General features: G+C 36.9%; 2 protein-coding genes across 5 annotated transcripts; both read left to right on the plus strand.

Moving 5' to 3' along the window:
- Positions 1 to 5899: 5899 nt before the first annotated feature.
- Positions 5900 to 8319, plus strand: LOC104586790 (uncharacterized). The gene is made up of 5 exons (XM_010244144.2): positions 5900 to 6106; positions 6207 to 6256; positions 6615 to 6738; positions 6866 to 6973; positions 7448 to 8319. The coding sequence occupies exons 1-5, from the start codon at positions 5932 to 5934 to the stop codon at positions 8083 to 8085; spliced, it is 1095 nt and encodes a 364-aa protein (XP_010242446.1). The 5' UTR covers positions 5900 to 5931; the 3' UTR covers positions 8086 to 8319.
- A 6980-nt stretch (positions 8320 to 15299) lies between these two features.
- Positions 15300 to 20409, plus strand: LOC104586762 (3-dehydroquinate synthase). 4 transcript variants are annotated; one of them, XM_010244100.3, is made up of 10 exons: positions 15300 to 15639; positions 15759 to 15998; positions 16607 to 16773; positions 18112 to 18210; positions 18347 to 18415; positions 18488 to 18628; positions 18738 to 18827; positions 19116 to 19283; positions 19985 to 20063; positions 20156 to 20409. In XM_010244100.3, exons 2-10 carry the CDS (start codon positions 15794 to 15796, stop codon positions 20281 to 20283), a joined length of 1146 nt encoding a protein of 381 aa, XP_010242402.1. In that variant the 5' UTR covers positions 15300 to 15639; positions 15759 to 15793; the 3' UTR covers positions 20284 to 20409. The 4 variants fall into 4 exon arrangements, 3 of the variants coding, with proteins under 3 accessions (XP_010242402.1, XP_010242401.1, XP_088742436.1); XM_010244099.3 differs by having other exon boundaries at positions 15326 to 15608; XR_016068514.1 differs by having other exon boundaries at positions 15398 to 15608; positions 19966 to 20063; positions 20156 to 20225.
- The last annotated feature ends 628 nt before the right edge of the window (positions 20410 to 21037 follow it).

The following is a 21037-nucleotide window of genomic DNA, read 5'->3' on the forward strand; positions in this document are numbered from 1 at the left end:
GGAAAAATGGGAATTGGAGGAGGCCAGTAGAGAGAGGGTCGATTCAATGATATGCTAGTGCTTCTGTTCCGTGGAACCATTCTGCTCATGTTTGTGAGGATAGATTACCCTATGACCTATTCCCTGTGAATCTAAATATTTTGACAATTTTCAATTTTCTCCTCCCTAGTTAGACTAGAAGGAGCGAATTTTGGCATTAAATAAAACTTCATCATGTCGTTTGAATTTCAGAAAAATGTTAAGAGCATCAGACTTTCACCCCATAGGGTAAATCCAAGAGAATTTTGAATAATCATCAAAAAAATAAAATGTAATATGAATGTTCATTATTCGATTTAACAGGGGTTGGTCCCCAAACATTTGAAAAAAATCAAATCTAAAGGACGCTTGGAATGAAAAGAAGATGGCTGTAAAGAACCCCTATGACTCTTACGTAGCTGACAAGACTCACAAACTAAAGTACTAGATTTATTTGCATGAAATGGAAGACCATGCTGTGAAATAACCTGCCTCACAATCTAAAGTGTTGCATGTTCCAGTCGTAGATGCCATCCTTGAACTGAAGTTCGGTCTCCCTTGAAAACCTATGGTGATGTGTTCGGAATAGCATCTGATGATGGGAAGCAGTATAGACCATCTCTACTAACCCCTCGAAGAAGAATTCTCCCCGTATAGTCCTTTACAAAGCAACAATCACGATGGAATTCAAAATATAGATCATTATTTCTAGTAAATCGACTAAATGATAGCAGGTTTTTACAGATATCTGGGTCATGACAAATATCATTTAAGGTGAGTGCATGTTGATTGAACAATAAAGTGGAAGACCCGGTGTGAGAAATTCATAGACCTTGTCCATTACCAACTTTAACCTGATCTGGACCCATATATTCTAACCGATTTTGCAGGTTGCCGATCTCTAGAGTCATATGGTCAGTAGCATTGAAATCTGGATACCAAGTCGGATCAAATGACTAGTATGATTGATTCCCATTGTATTGAGGAGTATTCACTACTCCATGATAAGCAGTTGGATCACTGAAAGAATTATTATCATTTTGAAAGCCAAAAACATACCTGGCCTTGCGACAATATAGCACACTGTGGCCATTCTTATTGCATATCTGACATGTCACATCAGAGTTTTTGTTCCCTCGACCTCCATAGGAAAACTGTCTGGGGAACTGTTGTTGATTATTGAAATTATTCTGATGGTAGGTCCTCGACCTCTTCCCTTGCCACGCCCATTATTAAACTTGGGAGCATACTGCTAAGGGGGTTTCCCTTGCTGTTGATAATTTTTGTTCTTTGCTCCAGCAAAATTAACATTAATAGAAGAATCATTTGAACAACGAGATTGCTCCTCAAGCCAACCTTCATGGTTGATAAGGGAAGCAAGAATATCTGGTACACTATGACTATCAGCATCAGGTCTATTAGTTATTGCAGCAACTACCGATTCATATTCATTACCAAGGCCAGCTAAAATAAATAAAACAATATCAAAATTTGATACTGGTACCAAAATAGTGGAGAGACTGTTTGCAATTGACTTCGCAGGCTGCACATAAGTGGATATGAATAGCGAACCCTTTTTGAGAGTCTGGAGTTGCCGTCTTAGCTGTAGAACCTTCGATCTGGAGTGTGTGGTGTAACTGGGTGCTAGTGTGTCCCAGACTTCTGGTGAGGCAGAGAGACCAAACCACCTGTGCCATTATGCCTTCGGTGAGTGAAGAGATCAGCCAACTCAACACTAGTTGATCCATATTATACCATTTTTCAAATTCTGGATTTGTAATAGTGCCGGCGCCGTTTGGATTCAGGATCTCTTTTGGTGGTGATTGCTTCTTCACTTCTACCAAATCCATCAAATGGTGGTGCCACTGGGCTCGCCACAACAAATAATTGTTACTACCTAATTTAATAGACAGGTAGTACATGACATTGTGGACCGATGGAGTAGAAGAAACTCTTGTGAGTTTACGTGATAAACTTCAACTCTATCTATATGATGAACATGATAAACTTAATTTTTATCTACAAGACTTTGGATAGACTCAAATTATCCTGGCCGATCTGCACCGGGGAACATCTCCCTGAACGAAAATATAAATTATCGGGAGATATTTTTTTAACCAAAAAGACAAGGACAATCAGCTGAATGGATGGAGTATGCACAAATAAAGCCAAAAGACAGCCTCGACTAGTTTTTCCTTGGATGCATTGATAGGTCAAGTAACGCGTTCGGAAGGGAGAGAACCCGACAACACATGCACGCTTTAGAATTGTCAAAGTTCTATCCTATCTAATGACTTGATAACCAGAATAAAATAATAGGAAGAGATAAACAAGGTTAAGTTCTCACCTTGGAGACGAGGTAATCTATATATATATATATCCAGTGGCACCTGGAGTTCCCCCAAACACTTCAGTAGAGAGGAATTAGATGCATTGATACATTCAACCCAAACAAGCTAGAGAGAGAAACCCCACTGAAGTGGTTGGAGGAACCCTAGGGGACACTTGATGTCGCACCTTGGTGACCAGTTGATCGATAAATATATATATATATCATGTGGCACCTGGAGTTCCCCCAAACACTTCAGTAGAGAGGACGGGGGGGGGGGGGATATATACTGAAGTGGTTGGAGAGAAAACTCCCACCCACGCACTGAAGTGGTTGGAGGAACCCTAGGGGACACCTGATGTGCCCTTTGTTGTTTAATTTAACTTTGGTTGTTTGATGAATTGAAGCGAATACCCAGCTTTGGTATTTATATAGAAACTCACCAGCTTAGACTTATGGTGGCCTTTGGTAAGAGACCGTCAAGTAAATCAAAGAGGATAAGCTGAGCGCAATGAACATAGACGCAATCGTAGGCTGGATAAAAAGGCCGGTGGAGAATAAATCTGGGTGGGATGACGGTGGTGCTGAAAAGCTTTGCTATCATCTTTTTTTGTTTTTGCCTTCTCCTAAACCACTTGTCAAACACCTCTGAAGTCTGAACCTTCCCTACCTATAGGCAAATGATCAGTCTGATGATCGAAAAAGATGCAGAAGAATAAAGTAAAAAATAATGGATACGTTTCTGGATATTACAAGAGTATAAAGTCAAATTGCAATTAACTAATTTAATTTACTTGCAATTTGATCCTTTTCTTTTTCTTTTTTTTTTTCTGTTCTTGACGAATTAGTGAGTGAAACCAATGGAAATAACCCCATTTTAGTTGTTTACTCTCTCTCTCTCTACCCATGATTGATCGATGGAGGAGTCCTTGTTAAAGCATTTACTCCCATTATTTGAAAATCCAGATCTCTAATCTAATTCATCTTCTCCTTTTCTTCTTTAATTATATTATTTCGTAACTCATGAACGATGGGACCCTAAAAAAGTATCAAAACTGAAGAAGTAGTTGATGGAACATGAGAGCTAGCTAGAACTATTCAGTGTGTCACCTGGCTAGAGTTCCCCCAAACACCAGTAGGAGCAGCACGTTCATGGAGTGGAATGAAGCAGTCTTACGTATACTGAAGAGGTTGGGGAACTCCATCCGGGGGGACAACTGACGACTAATGGTGATGGTGCACTAATTTGGCTTTGGTGTTTGAAAACGAGGGAGTACCCAGCTTTGGTATCTGTCTTTGGTGAGGGACTGTGTTAGGCCTTTTTTTTGTGGAAGAGAAAGATGAAATCAAGAGGATAAGCCATGTAGGTCGAACCTAGACACAATAGTGGGCTATATAAAATTAAAGGGCGACCGGAGTGTGGAATAAATTCGCAGGAGTGGAGCTGATTAAAAGCTATCTTTTTCTTTATCGATCCTTGTTGACCTTTTTTGTCATCTGTTTTTCCCTCTTTCTCTTCTTCTTCTTCTTTTTCCACTTCTTTTTGTTGATACCAATAAAATTGTTCTAACCCTGCATATGTACAGTCGTTCATTTGTTTCAACAACTTCTGTTAAAAGTCCCTCTTTTCCTCCTCTCTCCCCAAAAGTATTATGTAGGTCTGCAAATCAGGGTGCCTTATTTGAAAATTTTCAACTGCATTGAGCTTGGACTAGGGTTTGGATCCATTGAAAATTTAACAAATTCCAAATCCAAAACAACCTAAGTTGTGCCCCTAATAATATTGGATTTTAAGATATGAATCATGATGCATTTTGGATAACATGGATACGCTGATGATCGATCAGGATATAAATTAATGTATGCTAAAGGAACTCTTAGAAATCCCATGAATATACCAATGACATCAAGGTGATGTTTGGCATCGATGATGTTTCTTCCTTACCGGTAGATTTTTCAAAAATTTGTGATTTTTGAAATCAGTGTTTTTTTTTTTCAAAAATTGGTAAATTTTTTTGTTATCATTTCTGCCATTAAGCTGATTTTTGAGAAATCAGCTTTCAGTCTATTTGGTACTGATTCTCAAGGACCGATTAGTTCTATATTAGGGTTATTATTCAGTGCCTTATTGGATGCCATGTCATCATAAAAAATCAGAATCAACTAGAAATTACCAAAAAAAACAAAACAAAGGGCTGATTTCAATAATCGTTTTTGGCCAATTTCCTAAAAATCACCAAAATTGGTCAACCAAACAAAAATTCCAATGTTGATTCCTTTAACACCGACGTGGTTTAGATATGGTAGTGATTTTCAAGAAATCATCGATCATCAATTCCAAACATCACCCAAATTGAAGGTTCAACTGTTCATTAGCTTACTATAAATAAATAAATTGTAAACACAATTTAATAATTTATGTGAAACATTTACTACTAGGATAAGAGAAAATGGCGGAAGGAATTATTTATTTTGGGCTGTACTGTTAATCTTTCTCTTGGTGGGGAGGGCTAAGAGTGTTTATCGCTGCCCCATCTTTGTACTAAATTAAATTTCTTATTTTAATAAAATTGGTTCTGTTAATTCCTTTAACACCGACGTGGTTTAGATATATATATATATATATATATATATATATATATATATATATATATATATCTTAAGAAAGCAATTGAAGCTAAATTGTAGGTGGTGGCATTGAAAATAATTGTAGGGAGCTCGGATCTCCTACCCACAGGACATTACAGCTGTAGATGAGAACATCTTCCTATTTACATATTACCATTCATGGGAAGATGTTCCCAATCTACAATGTGGGTAGGAGATCGGGATTGAATTATAGGTGGTTTTTACAATTCTTCCCTCCATTAGCCCCCATGAATTAATGCATCATATCAGCACTTAGAAACGGTCGAAATTTAATTTTTTTTTCAAAGTTTGGTTTTTTTGAAAGCTTATAACCTGTTTTTTATTATTAAAAAAATTGAGGAATGTGCATTTCGGACTGTATCATTTTCAAAAGATGCGATATAATACGCCCGATACGGGGTGTATCGTATCGATACTTTAAATGTTGTAATATATGAACTCCACTTCCAGAGTTCACATCTCCGCCTCACAAGCGGTCGCCCCATGATGCCTCATAGCACATACCCACCATGTATTGAGAACATTTTCCAATAATAATACCAGTTTCAATGATATCATCAACGAGAGATATTCCAAATACACGGCAGAGATGTGATGTGGGGCGGAAATGTGATCTCCCACTTCCGCATGGGTCTAAAAAGTAAAAACATGTTTATTAATTGAAATTAGACAGTTGGCTCAATTCCTTTAGGCCTTGAAAAGGTTTCCTAATTAATGTTGTTAAGAAGTTTACTATGAACGTCACACACAATGAAGGAAACATATATAAAAGCCAAAAAAAGAAAATGACATCTTTTCCGTTTAATAGCGTCTCATAACGTACGGATTCAATTTCATCCCCCCTTCCCCTTCTCTCCACCACTATTTACGTCCCACGTTGACGCTTCTCTTCTTGGAAATAAAAAGGTCTGATCTCTCTCTTTGCATCTTGAGAAATGGCCAACCTCTCTCAGCTGTTGTGTTTTATTTTCGTGGCTTTTGCTTTGCTCCACGTTTCTTCTGCAAATGAGGCAAATGTTGGGATATATCAGATCAAGAAGGGTAATTTCTATGTGAATCTCACTAATTGGGGTGCACGTATAACCTCTATTGTTCTCCCGGACAAACAAGGTTCGCTCCTCCTCTCTTTCCAATGGCAGGTTCTGTTATTACTCTATTTTATATATTATGTCTCAGTTTTCCTGAATATATTTTTTTCCTCCTTCTTCAGGGAATCTGGGTGATATCGTTCTTGGTTATGATACACTTGATGAATACAAGGTGAGATTTGCATTTTCCTCATTCTTTTCAACAAGGGATGATCGAGGAAAACGTCCACTTGATGAATACAAAGACGTTGTTCAATTTGTTCCTTAATTTTCTTGTAAAATAAAAAACGGGTATTTGCACACAAAAACGTCCACTTTTTTAATTGTTTTTCCTATTAATTGGATAGTATATCATTCATTCATTGTTGAGATTTGAGAATATAACCGAATCAGCATTGATTAAAAAAAAGAATGTAACCGAAGAATTAGCCATATAGCAACGATGATGCTAATCTTATGTCTTCTTGTTTAAGTTATTTATTTAAATTTAGTATTGATGATGGTTGAATCCCACAAATTCCCGGTTGCAGACTGATACATCCTACTTTGGAGCCATAGTAGGACGGGTGGCTAATAGAATTAAAGGGGCTCAGTTTACTTTGAATGACACCACCTACAATTTAGTTGCAAATGATGGGAAGAACACGCTTCACGGTAATGGCCGCATGAAGAACATTTACACATACATCTCTCTCTCTCTTCTCTGTCTTTCTTTAAAGAATAAAGATCGTCAAATCTGGATTCTGGATTGATTGATTGATTAATGGAGTTTTGTTGATAGGTGGGCAAAAGGGTTTCAGCGATGTGGTTTGGCAGGTTAAGAAGCATAGTCCGGCTTCTCATTGTCCTTACGTCCGCTTCCATTATCAAAGCGCCGATGGCGAACAAGGTCACCACTGGCACTCTCTACTCTCCCACTCGTTAGTTACATCCTATATTTGTTTTCCAGGTCTTTCGTTTTTCCATTACAACCAACTGTCCGATCTTTTCGACAGAAAAATATGTGAGTGTCATAACTGATACGATTGACCCTAACCCAATAAGCGATAGACGCTATCGCTATCTCCGTCCAAATCCTTTGATGGTGCCAGATTCAGAACCAGAAGTCCATCTGATGATGATCTTATGTATTTAGCATCTTAATCTTAGGTGGTAGACCTGAACAGTGAACACTGAAACACACGTCTTCATATAAATCGTCAAAAAAAAAAAAAATATAACAGTGCGGAAAGCTCCAATGATAGCAGTGAAGATTGGTGTAGATTGATGAGAAGATGATACAAACATTCTTTATTCTTTGTTAATGATCAATCCCTAATATATTATCAAGTATGAATATTAATTACATACATTATTATTACAGGATTCCCAGGTAAAGTGATAGTGAGCGTAAACTATATGATCACCGTAGAGAACCAACTTAGCGTGACGATGAAGGCCAAGGCGCTGAACAAGGCCACCCCGGTGAACCTGGCGCAGCACACCTACTGGAACCTTGGTGGCCACAACAGCGGCGACATCTTATCGGAGACCCTTCAGATCTTCGCATCCCAATACACTCCCGTCGACTCTGAGCTCATCCCAACCGGCGAAATAGCCCCAGTTAAGGGCACGCCCTACGATTTCGGGGAGCCACAAACAGTGGGAAGCAGGATTGACCAACTTCCAAATGGATACGACATCAATTACGTGGTGGACGCAGAAGGTGGCCCCCGCACCATGAAGAAGGCAGCAATCCTGAGCGATAGCAAGTCAGGTAGAGTGATGGAGCTCCGGACGAGTGCACCGGGGTTGCAGTTATACACGGCAGACAAGTTGAAGGACATCAAGGGGAAAAATGGGGCGGTGTACAAGCCTCATGCTGGACTTTGTCTGGAGACTCAGGGTTTCCCTGACTCCCTCCATCACCCCGACTTCCCTTCCCAGATCATCACCCCAAAGAAGACCTACAAGCATTTTATCCTCTACACTTTCAAAACGACAAAACCCAGTACCAATTAATTAGACTCCTCCTCTCCTCCATATATGCCGCGCTACCGCACGATGTGGTCGGAGTCGGAGGACCGTCCCACCAGAAACCAGAGACCATATACCATCTTTAAATCTTTTCTTTTCTTTGAGCTTCCTTCCATTTAATTTTTTGTAAGTTTACAACAGAATACAGCACTACGTTTCTCTCTAGTGTAAATCATTACAAATAAGAGTAATTTTACGTACTTATGTAAAATTCTATAAGTACATACTCAAGGTGTACGGATAGCATTTAGAAGCTGACACTCTGTGGTGTTCTGTTGGTTTGATAGGTATTTTCTATCTCTCTATTCTTTCTCTTTACTCTCCTCTTTAACTCTATAATTGCCTCTATGGTTAAGGCTGTCAATGGGTCGAGTCTAACCTGACGAGCCCGGTTGACCCGAACCGATAGGACCGGTTCTGGTTCAAGTAATCAAAACTGATTCGTCAGTTCCTAGTAATGATATAGGGTCCCGATTACTATCGGTTTGGAACCGGTTTCACCTAGTGCCAAACCGATTCAGACCCAACCCAATTAAATAAATTATATCCTCTTTACCTCACCATGTAATTGCCTTTGACAGGAGTAGGACAAACCTCCCGATCTAATTGATTCTATGACATTTGAAAATTATAGGAGTGTCATATATAATTATTTATGATTATATCGTCCCTCTTTTCTTTGCTTAATTCTTTCTCTCTCCTACTTTCTATCTCAACTTTTATTCATTCATTTATTTTATTATTATTATCTAAACATTTATTTATTTAATCAAAGTAAATATATTATTTACTTTAATAAAATAAAGGAGATTTTAATGGAAAATTATTTAATAAGCACTTATTTATTTATTTAGAAATAATTTACTAACAAATTAGGGTTAATGGCTATGACAACCCTTGTACTATTCAGAAAAGGCAATTTTGCCCCCGAACTAAAGAAAAGGCCAATTTAGACCCTAGACTTAAAAAAAAGGACAACCATAAGCAGATAATGCCGAGTGTTAGTAACACTATTCATAATCCGTTAAATAATGAATTAAATAATTGGAAATTCTAAAGAGATACAATTAAACTCAAAAAAACTGAAATATTACAAGTGGGTCCTATTGAATAAAATAAAACTATTTAATATATAATTAATACATGTTAAAAATAATATATAAGTGGGTTCCGCTTGAAATTATAGGTAAGTCTTGATGATGCTCCATCTGGTAGCTTCATGCTAGAGAACAGTTTGGACGTCGGGCTGGTGAGATTGGTTGGCCGAGCTGTAAGAGAACAGATAGAATACTTGATGTGTTTTATCCGGGGTGGGCACTCCGATGCTTAAGTCAGTAGTGATATTCTTCTCGCCGCCGGTGGCTTTTGCATTTACAAATGTTGATATAGAGTGAGGATGCCAATGGATGCTGCTGGGCTAGAGTTCGGTGGAGGAGAATAAAAAAATGGGAGAGAGTTCGAAATGAGGAGGATAGGCGAACTTGGGTTTTTTGTCCTTTTTGTGTCCGGTTCAACCGAACACCTTCAGTTGACGACCAAAATCCTGTTAACATTACCTTCTATTCACCCCATCAACGCGGACTCATATCGTAGTGGACATAGCCATAGGAACGAATGTATACAGCCCTTAAGAGTTGACTTGGCATAGTGCTTCACTACGGATTCCCACCATTCGATCTCTTTATATGTTCGGATAGAGATCCTCCAGAACCGTACTCTAGTAGCAAGTTAGAGTAAACCTCATTGTTCCCAAAGGTGATTTCGTTGCCAAAACAGTGGGGGTGGGGGGTGGGGGTGGGGAGTGTTACTCGCAGTTGTTGAGAATTGCAGTTAGGGGTGTTAACGGTATTTGAAAATTTGATTTTGAATTTTCAATATAATTGAATTGAATTCGGATAATTCAAATATTTAATCGGTCGAATTCGGATATCTTATTCTTATCGAATAGTTAATTGGATTCGAATTTAGATACGACTTAGTTTGATTCGATAAATATTCGAATTCGAACGACTATTTAATTCTTATATATAATATATAAAATATTTTAAATATAATAATTGAGTTATATAAATAATTTATATATTTATATACTTTATATCAATAAAATATTTATTTATATATTTATTAATTATCTAAAATAATTAATTAATCAAATTCGAATCGAATTGAATATTCGACTATTTAATCAGATTCGAACTTGGATATTAATTTTCAATATCCGTCGGATATCGAATTTTCTGATTGGATTCAAATTCAGATATTGTTTGATTTGATTTGAATTCGATTCATTTGCACCCCTAATTGTAGTAGCAAGGCGGGTGGAAATGAGGGAAAAGACAAGGGGAGAGAGAGGTTACACCCACTTATAATTTCAAAGTGGGGCCCACTTATATTATTTTTATTTTATTCAATGGGATCCACTTGCAATTTTTTAACTTTTGAGTTAAAAGTGCTATATCAGTATTTCATATTATTTTATTCATTATTTAGTGGATTGTGAATGCTGTTACTAATACTAGGCATTATGGCCTTCTTTTATTTAAATCAGGGGGAGAGAGAGGTTGCACCCACTTATAATTTCAAAGTGGGGCCCACTTATATATTACTTTTATTTTATTCAGTGGGATCGACTTGCAATTTTTTAACTTTTGAGTTAAAAGTGCTATATCAGTATTTCATATTATTTTATTCATTATTTAGTGGATTGTGAATGTCGTTACTAATACTAGGCATTATTTGCTTACGGTTGGCCTTCTTTTATTTAAATCTAGGGTCTAAATTGACATTTTCTTTAGTTCGAGTGCAAAATTGCCTTTTTTGAATAGTACAAAGGTTGTTAGAGCCGTTAATCCTAACAAATTATTCTTTCCCCTTGAGCCCAATATGAGTTGTCAACCGGTCGGGTCCAGTTTGAGATAGCTTATACTAGTCTCATCCCAATAAACTTTTATTTATTTTATTCAATTTAATAAATTATTATATAAATAATAATTTATTTAAAAAACTAGTGTTGAACCAATGGGTTGGGTTTACCTAGTGGAGCTAAATTGACTAAAGATAATTATAATAGTTCTAGTTCCATGATTTTGTCTCGATTAATAATTGGGTTGGTTTTTATTCTTACCTATCTAGAACTTATTCCAATCCAGAATTGATTATTTTTTGAAACATATAATTTTTTAACTTTCATGTAATTTTTATCATTTTTTATGTTTGAAATAGTGAATTTAATAGATAACAAATTAGATAATATTAGTTAAAAGGGTTTGACTTATTAATATAAAATTAATATAGTATTTTTTATCATTTTTATTAAGGTTATGTTATCAAAATTTAAAATTTAAGTTACTATTTGAATAAATAACTATTGTTTTCAATATAATAAGGCCTATGATTTTATCCTAATTAAATAATTTGTTCAAGACTAGTTCTACTTAGACCTTAATCGTTGACGACCCTAAACCAGATTGGGGCCTACTATAGTTATTTATTATTTGTAGCAATATAGTTATAGTTATTTTATTTAACATACAAAATTAATTTATTATTGTATCTCCAAATGACATTTTTCTATTTTGCCCCTACAAGGCAAGGGCTTCTCCGCTAGTACAAGTTTGCAAGGTTAGACTTTTAATTAGATGTTAATATGATGAACTTGACCTCCTCTCTACAAAATAAAATGGTTTCCTAAATGATATGGGCCTTGGACCAACCTTATCCTAACTCCGAACGGACTTCAAAACTCATCTCTCTTTTTTTCTATTCCAAATATAAAAAACCCTAGATTTCTGTTAGAAAATTGCAGATTAGTAACTTGTACTTTGGGCTTAGTCTCACTTTAGTCCCCAAACTTTAAAGCGTGCCAATCCGTACCTAAAGTTCCAAAACATGTCAATTTATTACATATGGTTAATCAACCGTTAAGTTACATGTGAAAGGACACAAATGCCCTTTGAGTATCATCTAATTTTCTTTATTTAAATAATTCACAAAGATTTCCATCAGTTAGGTAATATATTGGTACATTTTAAATTTTTTATTTTATTTAGGAAATTAACTGTTTAGATAAAAAAAAATTAGATGACATCCAAATGACATTTGCATCTTTTCACATATCACTTAATGGCTACTTAATGATAAGTACTGAATTGACATGTCTTGAAAATTAAGAACTAAAGTGAAACTAAGCCCAAAATACAAGTTAATAATCTACAATTTTCCCATTATTTTAATTATGTAAAAAGTAAAAATAAATGCACTTTCCTAATCTTCCAATCCCTGTAATAGAAACAAGCATTATCCCAAACCCTAATATTTCTTTCTATATGCATTCTTTCACGTCAAGACTCGAGAAGAAGTAAGCGCGAGCGATAATCACTCCTTTCTACACTCCAGGTTTGTTTTAACCTTTATTTTTTTTTACCTCAGGTTAGAGGTTAGAGGTTAGAGAAAGGTTGTACTCCAATTTCCTTAATACGAAGTTAAAATCTACCCTAAAAATAAATCATAGATGTAACGGTCGGTGATAACAAAGGAATGAACAATCCCATCTAGCTACTCCTTTTCTTCTGGGCAAAATCTAGCTACTCCCTTCTAGCCAAAATCTAGCTACTCCCAACTATTGGTCTTGAATCCCCCCTATATGGTTAATTCTAACTTATCATGAAAACTTTTTAATATTTTTGATAACACATACCCAGTGAGAACTGAGAACGGATGAATGTTATACATCGCCCCACAACGTCCCATAGCACTTCCCTGCCGTCTATTGGAACATCTCCTGATGATAATACCAGAATCAATGATATCATGATCTGGAGATGTTCCCAACACATGACGGGAATGTATTATGCAATGTTTGTGGGGTGGAGATGTGAACTCGGATTGGAGAATGTAACATAGCCACAGAGGGACTATCATATTCATATAGGCTGGGGTTAACACCTATAAATAAAGGGCTTGCCCAAGACCAGCCTGTCTTACACTCTGAGCTAGAGATACTAACCCAGGCGAAGAATTCGGCTTCAGTCAGTGTAAGGCTCGTTCAAATAGCCTTCACAACTTGCGTTAGGAATATCCCATACCAATGTACTTTATTTCATGGGAGATATTTCCAATGCAAGGCCATAAAAGATGTTCGAACGGACCTTGCACTGGATAAAGCCGAGTTTGCAAGCGAAGTCCTACATCAGTCTGGGCCATGCTTTCGAGCTTTATAGGGCATGGGCCTAGGCCTGCTATGTTCGGTCAGGGCAAAGCCTGTTCGAGCAGCATTTACAACTTTGCATTGAGAATATCTCTGTGCTTATGTGTTTTATTTCATAGGAAGATATTCCCAATGCAAGGTTGCAAAAGATAGTTAGAATGGTATGGGTATGGGCTTGCCCTAACAGAAGCCAATCTCGAAATAATTAGAATAAAATACAAAAACCTCCCCTAAAGTTTTTGACAATCATAAAAACCTCTCTTATATTTTCATTTTAGCAAAAGCCTTCCTTCCTTTAATGATTCAGATGAAAAAATATATATTTACAAAATTCCCTCGTTTCCCCTAACGAATAAGCACTGACTAGTGGTCAAACTATTTTTAGCCTGATGAGAGAGAGGGAGCCTCAGTTGAACTCGTTCATACTCATTTGAACATTATTATTTTTTTATTGAAAAGTTTAGATAGATATACTATAGTTGGGAAGATATATCAGATGTCAAAACATTACATAAATCCTACCCAGCAAAAACAAACCCGGCCACCAGTCACCACAATCATAAATAGAAAAGAAACAACAAGCTTCAAGCAGAGAAAGATGATTTATTCCTTAGTACTACTTTCCCTTGGCATCGAGTTGATCGAAGTATCCTTTGGATTACTCTAAAAAACAACCCTAGAAATAAGAGCCCCTCCACCACTAGGAGCCTCCATCTACGACCACTACTGCCACCACCTCCGCCTCCTTTCCCTCCATCGCCACCACTGCCATTAGACATGCCTTAGCTACTCGAACCAGTCCCTGATCTGCGACCATTGCTTCCACCACCTCTGCCTCCTTTCCCTCTACCACCCTTACCTCCGCCACCACCTCTTTTCCCTCCACCGCCATCACTACCACCACCTCCTTTCCCTCCATCGCTACCACTGTCACCACCTCCTTTCCCACCCATATTTCGCTAATACACAATCTCCTAGAGAGGACGGTGTTGAATTCACTACCAACCTGAAATGATTTAATTCTATACAATTTCATAAATCGTAATGTTTGTTTGGCTCATGAATAACCTGTTGGGAATAAGATATTATGTTCCTTTCCTCTTATTCATGGTTAAATTGTTCACAGATTGACTGCAAACTGAGTGACAAATTTATAGCTGATTGAGAAATCAACATATTGATTCATTCAGCATTAATCCACCCTAAAATCAGAAACCAGCCCATGTGTTTGCCACAAGCCTGATAACCATTAGGTCCAAGAATCTTTCCCAAAACCATTAAAAAGCAACAAGACAAAAGGCTGGAAGAACCCCCTTCAATCTCTATTCTGAGTTGGACAAGCTGGAGACCCAACTCCCCCACAACCATTGAAATAGTCTCATTCCTCCCAACTACCACCCTACTGCTGCACTGATGCCGATGGCACGCTCTAACTAATCTCCAATGCAAAGCAGAACAAATCCCTCGCTAGAGTTCATTATGCATGCACCAGCCGTTTATGCATCTCTGCACAGGGCACAAAACAGGAATTACAAGAGAACACAGTGCTTGTCCTAAGGAGCGAGTTAGAGCAGAATGCCTTGATAATTGCTATCGAGATCGAGATGAAAGATCAAAAGGTGCTTTTGATGGAGTTTGGATGAAAGATTGAAAGAGTTGCGTTCCCTCTCTTCAGACAATGGAATTGGATAAGAAAAGAGGATAACAGGTCGATGGGGGTATTTTAGTAAAAACATATGCAAACTAATTTCCGAAAGGGTAAAATGGAAATTTGGAGAAAATTGATGCATCGTCTAACGTTTTCTGTCCGGTCATTCACTTAAGGGGGATTTTTGTTGATTTCTTTAAAAATTCAGGGGAGTTTTTTTGTTAAGGTAAAACTATATAGGAGAGGTTTTAATATTGTCAGAAACTTCAGAGTAGTTTTTTGTGTTTTACTTTTACCCAAATAATTAAGTGCCCAATTCATCTCCTCGCAATCTTCCTCCTTTTTGTGATGCCTAGCACTCCACGAACGAAGTCGAAAGCCAACACTGCCCTTCCTAAACGGATCTGGAAGTCCCTCTTCCCTTTCAGTTGCTAAACACATCCCAGATTAACGGCTACCAAGTTCTCATGGACAAACAGCCTGAGCCTGTGGCAATTCACAAATCACATGTTAACATTCCCTTGCCTTGAGTGAGAAACTGAGAAGAGAACCCAGTCCAGGTCGTCGATAGTCGATACCGAGACATGGCCCTGTTTTCTTCCAATTCCTTGCTCGGAATCCTCAACCCATTCCCGCCGTTTACTACCAAATCAGGTTCTTCCCCAAGTTCCCAACTAACTAGGAGGTCAAACGCTGGTTCTTCCTCTTTTTTTTTTTCTTATCTTACTTCTTCTAAATTCTAATCATAAACCCATTTCTATTCATGAATCAAATAATTATTTTCCTATTTTGTAATATCTGTAGGAGATAAGTGTAAATGGGTCTTCTCCGCCATTTTTATGAATGGCAGTCGTAAAGGGGTAAAGTTGCATATAGAATCCAGTATTACAATGTCTACTTCTCCAACTCCCCAGACTTATCAGCAATCCAAGCAGGTCTGGATATGGACCGAAAGCAAGCAAGTTATGACAACTGCAGTCGAGAGAGGCTGGAATACCTTCATTTTCTCATCTTCCGATAGAGCACTCGCCGACGAGTGGTCGTGTAAGATTTTACGGGATCTTCTATCTGTGTTATTGTTATTACGTTTTCCCATTATTATTATTATTATTTTTCTCTCATTTTGTTTTTGGCCTCGCATCTGTGTTTTTGATGTCTTTTTGTCATTAGATGGGCATTCTATTGCTTCATAGTTAGCAAAGCCCCTAAGATGTCTGTTATGTTGATTCCCTCACTCATTCGTTAGATGTGGTTACAGTGTACAGCGTTTAAAGACTAAATTTTTGCTAGAAAAAGAAAAAAAAAGATCAGTTATCATGTATATATCCTTCTTTGTGCTGCCTACTCTTGCTCTTTATTCTATTCAAAAAGGGCATCACCTCTTGTATTTATTGTTGATCAATATTAGACTAATTGGGGCATTTGACCTTAGTACTTGGATGTTAAAAGAAATGGTAAACTTATTGTATTTGTCGTACAGATGTACGCTGTATGGGTGGTGGATCTGTTTGCTTGGTCTGGTTTTGTGATATGTTACATCCAAGTAGTGGTCAATGTTGTGGAATAAATGATGAGTTGATGCGTTTGTAGATATGGTTCTGTTTTCATCCATCATACTCACGTTTCTGACTCATGATTTTGTGAGTATGCAGCAATAGCATTAATATATCCTCTATTCATTGAAAATGGCATGCTTTTGGATGGTGAGAATAGAAGAGTTGCCACACTTTCTGAGGTTTCTTCACCTCAACAACTACAAGAGCTTCAACCAGCAGATGAACTGACAGAGAACATAGTTGTACATTTGCCAGACTGGCAGGTAAGCTCAATGTAATATACTTTAGATTTATGTCTTTCAATTGATTTATTGTAGAATCAGTTAAACTCATTCAACTGGACTAACTTTATCTTGCTTTTCTTGTCATCTGGGTTCTACTCCGCATTAATATCTTTACTTAAAGATTCACATGGTTAAGTTTGGAAGTAAAGGCCCTTCCCTGAGAAAAAACCTGAATACAAGGGGGGATCACAGGAATTATTTTAGTACATTAAGATCATACCCCACAATTCCCATCCTTTAACATAATAACTCTCTTAAGTCCTCAAATTATATGCAATCTTGCTTGGATTTACTTTGTCTATGAGTATATGACTTTTGATAGCTTCAAGCAACTATATAACCTGAATTCCTGGATCTCACAACCAAAATTTGCTTAACTGTCAGCAACCAAATTGTTCCTCCTGTATGTGTGTTGCACTTCCATGCAATTCTTCATTATATGATACAGTAACTCATCTCACCGTTGTATGAGTTTCCAATTGTGGTCCTTTCTATAATTCTATTGTTCTTTGACTCCATTAGAACAATGGAATGCCTATCTAAATTGGATTTGTATATCTACCTAGACTTACAAAATTGAGCCCTGTCTATCATTGCCATGAATCCTGGCCAGATAATGGTCGCTATACCATATTTATTATCATGGGTAGATTCCATGATAGCACAATTTCTAGGATTTCCATGTGAAGCACCATCAGCATCAATGCATCATGTCTTATGAACCAACAGTTGTACTTCATCCATTTGGTGACAATTTTCAACTGTTATTTACCTTATGCACAATATACAGCTGATATGCTCATATGCTGTAGTTGCTCATAGTCATCATTACACTTGATATTTTGAAATCAATAACCATAATAGCGAGAGATACCTTTATTATCAAAATATTGTCAATTTCTCTTCTACCAAGGTTACCAAGATGGCAAGGCTGGTACTAAATCCAAAACCTGGCCATTGACCAATTCTGTTCACTCTACTAAACCAGATGAACATCCTGTGACCATTAGGATGGTACCATTCATAGTATTGTTCCTAAGGCTCAGTTTGGAAAGAGTGCAAATACAAATATGCACAGTGCAAAACCTTGTAATTGGTATTTCTATACCTTGTATTTGCACAGTACATATTTGTATTTGTACTCTTCCCAAACTGAGCCTAAAGTCTGCAATTAGATTATTCCAGTTAGAGATTTACAGAACTGGCAGCACTGTTAAAGTTCAAAAAGTTGTTGATATGGGATTTTCAGTTGTATCTTTGTTTTCTCCTTCGTTCTTTATAATAGCTTGTTGTTCAGCCATTGGTTATGCATTTCAGGTCATACCTGCAGAGAATATTGTTGCAGCATTCCAAGGCAGTCAGAAAACGGTCTTTGCAATCTCAAAAACTCCCTCTGAAGCACAAACTTTCCTTGAGGTAACTTCAACATATCCTAGGATCTCTACCAGTAAAAGAATGCCAACATAATTTTCATCTAATGGTTTAATCCTTTTAACTTGTCACCATAATTTTAAGATGTACCCTGTGAATTTGTATCTTGTTATGTTTTTAGGCTCTGGAACATGGTTTGGGTGGAGTTGTTTTAAAAGTTGAGGATTTTGGATCTGTTCTTGAACTAAAGGTAATTTCTTTTGTCGAATTGGGCTTTGAACTGCAGTCAAGGATTAGTTCTCATTGTGCTTAATATTATCAGGCCTATTTTGACAGAAGAAATGAAGTAAGGAATTTGTTGAACTTGACCAAGGTCACCATAACACGAATTCAAGCAGCTGGAATGGGTGATCGTGTATGTGTGGATCTTTGTAGCCTCATGAGGCCTGGCGAAGGACTTCTGGTCTGGTCCCTCTTCTTCTTAGTTCTCTTGTGGTCCGAACTCCTAACCATATATTTATTTGAGCTGTCATGTGCATATTCTGATTCTCATTACAAAAAATGTCTTATAGGTTGGGTCATTCGCTAGGGGGCTTTTCCTTGTTCACTCAGAATGCTTGGAATCAAATTATATTGCTACCAGGCCTTTCCGAGTAAATGCAGTGAGTATTAAAGTGACTCCAACAATCTGGACTGCCACTTTCATTGTAAAACTTAGAATTACCTGATTTCACTTGGTACAGTTTCATCAGTTTTTAGAACAAATCCTAGTAACATTTCAGTCCATCTCAGCTGATTCACTATAATTTTACCCAGTTCCTTCTGCAACTATAGGAGAAAATCTAACAGTTTTACTTCCATCACATTGTTCTGTCTTTCATTTATTTGCCTTGTCCAAGCCCAACCTTAGTTTGGATGCCTCACCTGGGCATACTAATGAACTTTCACAGGGTCCAATACATGCTTACATTGCCATTCCAGGAGGAAAGACTTGCTATCTTTCAGAGTTGCAGACAGGTAAAGAGGTTATTGTGGTTGATCAGAGTGGCCTTCAAAGAACAGCAATTGTTGGGCGTGTAAAGATAGAGACAAGGCCTCTCATTCTTTTGGAGGCAAAGGTTTGCAATTCTGCATATTTTTGAACTATGGCCATATTGGTCAAATATGAATGCATTAAAGTGCCAAAAGTTTGGAGCATATATGGGCTCTCATATTGATTTCTGTCATGGAATATTGAATTAGGAATGAATCCATGAGTTTTTATCTACATGGTCACAAGATCTTTTGAGAAAAAATTATCTCTAGTGTTTGATCACTAATGCTGTATCAATCCTTTCAAGCATTATGTCTGTGTACACCATTAGTGTATGTTCTATCTTTTTCCATGTTTATCTGCATCAGATTTTCGATTATCTTAATAATTTCTGTTGTAGCCTTTATTAATTAGAAAAAAGTAATATTTGTATCCATACTAACAAAGAACTAAACTCAATTGACTAGGCATGGAAGATATCAATTATTAGTTAAAGAAAGCCACCATCTTCTCAGACTATTCCAATTATATGTGATTGGAAAAGTGGAAAACAATCCATGATTGCCTAACCTCTTAATGCCATAGAAGTTAAAAAACACAAAAATTGTCGGGACAAGGCCACGATGATGATGATGATGATGGTGGTGGTGGTGGTGGTGCAGTAATACATAGTGCTGAGCATCGACAGAATGCAGCACAATTCTTCTGTGCTTGTTTCTATTTTCAATTATTGATGAGTTGTTGATGCCGATAACAAACTTCTTTAGGATACTTGGACTATTGCAGAATGATTCAGATGGTCAAACTGTCTACAGCATCCTTTTACAGAATGCAGAAACAGTTGGCTTAGTATGTCCATTCCAAGGTATATTCTAATTATTAAAGACCACTTTATACAGAATTGCATGCCTTTACCTCTTACAGATTTGATGCGCGTCTTCCTTGTTCCCCCTACAGGAAGCGAACCAACAAAGACAGCAATTCCTGTTACCTCACTCAAAGTTGGAGATAAAGTTATGTTGAGAGTACAGGGTGGGGCCCGGCATACAGGAATTGAAATCCAGGAATTCATTCTTGAGAAATGAATGATCAAGAAAGCATGACCTAGATAGAAAATAATTGAATAAATTTCTACTGTATTCTTTGTAACTGAGAATTACATTAATGTTTGTAAAAGTTAGAAATCCTATACAATCACCTTTACGTTCTTAGTAAATAGTAAATACTAATTTCAACATCATGACCTCAGGAATAACAGAGTGAAGGATGAAATAAGCTTGAGTTCTTATATAAATATTAGTTTCTCTCTCTCTACAATCAGGATCTCATTTACTTTCCTACCATCAAATCCATCCTTTTATGCCAACCAATTCACCCATAGCCACTTGGAAATTTGAAGCAAAATATTATTCCTACCATACTTGAACTCGAATTCAAGCAAGGTTTTTCCATCAAAAAGAGAATTCAAGCAAGGTTTAAAATGTTGGTATCAGTGGAAAATCTGTTGTCCAAATATGACAAACATCTTGAAAATATTGTAAAAATTACAGACATGGTGAAGCAAAATATTGTTCCTACCATACTTGAGCTCAAATTCAAGCAAGGTTTAAAATGTTGGTATCAGTGGAAAATATGTTGTCCAAATATAACAAACATGTGGAAAATTTGCAAAATATGCAAAAATATAGAATGATATTTTATGAAATGATAATAGAATTTGACACATTTTTTTTATAATTATTATCTTATTTCAAATCATTAAATAAAGTTAAGAAACTAAGCTTATAGACAAAATAATACATTTTGAAGTTGCACTGTAAACCTTAAGATTCAGATCTT

This window comes from Nelumbo nucifera, chromosome 4, assembly GCF_055504915.1.
Source record: "Nelumbo nucifera cultivar China Antique chromosome 4, China Antique-T2T, whole genome shotgun sequence".
NCBI lineage: Eukaryota > Viridiplantae > Streptophyta > Magnoliopsida > Proteales > Nelumbonaceae > Nelumbo > Nelumbo nucifera.

What these genes read in the sequence shown, in the direction of transcription:
- LOC104586790 (XM_010244144.2), top strand. Translation starts at nt 5,932, where the DNA reads ATGGCCAACCTCTCTCAGCTGTTGTGTTTTATTTTCGTGGCTTTTGCT. An exon ending in ATACACTTGATGAATACAAG is followed by an intron (nt 6,257 to 6,614) that starts GTGAGATTTGCA and finishes TCCCGGTTGCAG; the next exon opens with ACTGATACATCCTACTTTGG. An exon ending in TGGGAAGAACACGCTTCACG is followed by an intron (nt 6,739 to 6,865) that starts GTAATGGCCGCA and finishes TTTTGTTGATAG; the next exon opens with GTGGGCAAAAGGGTTTCAGC.
- LOC104586762 (XM_010244099.3), top strand. Translation starts at nt 15,539, where the DNA reads ATGGCCCTGTTTTCTTCCAATTCCTTGCTCGGAATCCTCAACCCATTC. An exon ending in TACATTTGCCAGACTGGCAG is followed by an intron (nt 16,774 to 18,111) that starts GTAAGCTCAATG and finishes TATGCATTTCAG; the next exon opens with GTCATACCTGCAGAGAATAT. An exon ending in GATCTGTTCTTGAACTAAAG is followed by an intron (nt 18,416 to 18,487) that starts GTAATTTCTTTT and finishes TAATATTATCAG; the next exon opens with GCCTATTTTGACAGAAGAAA.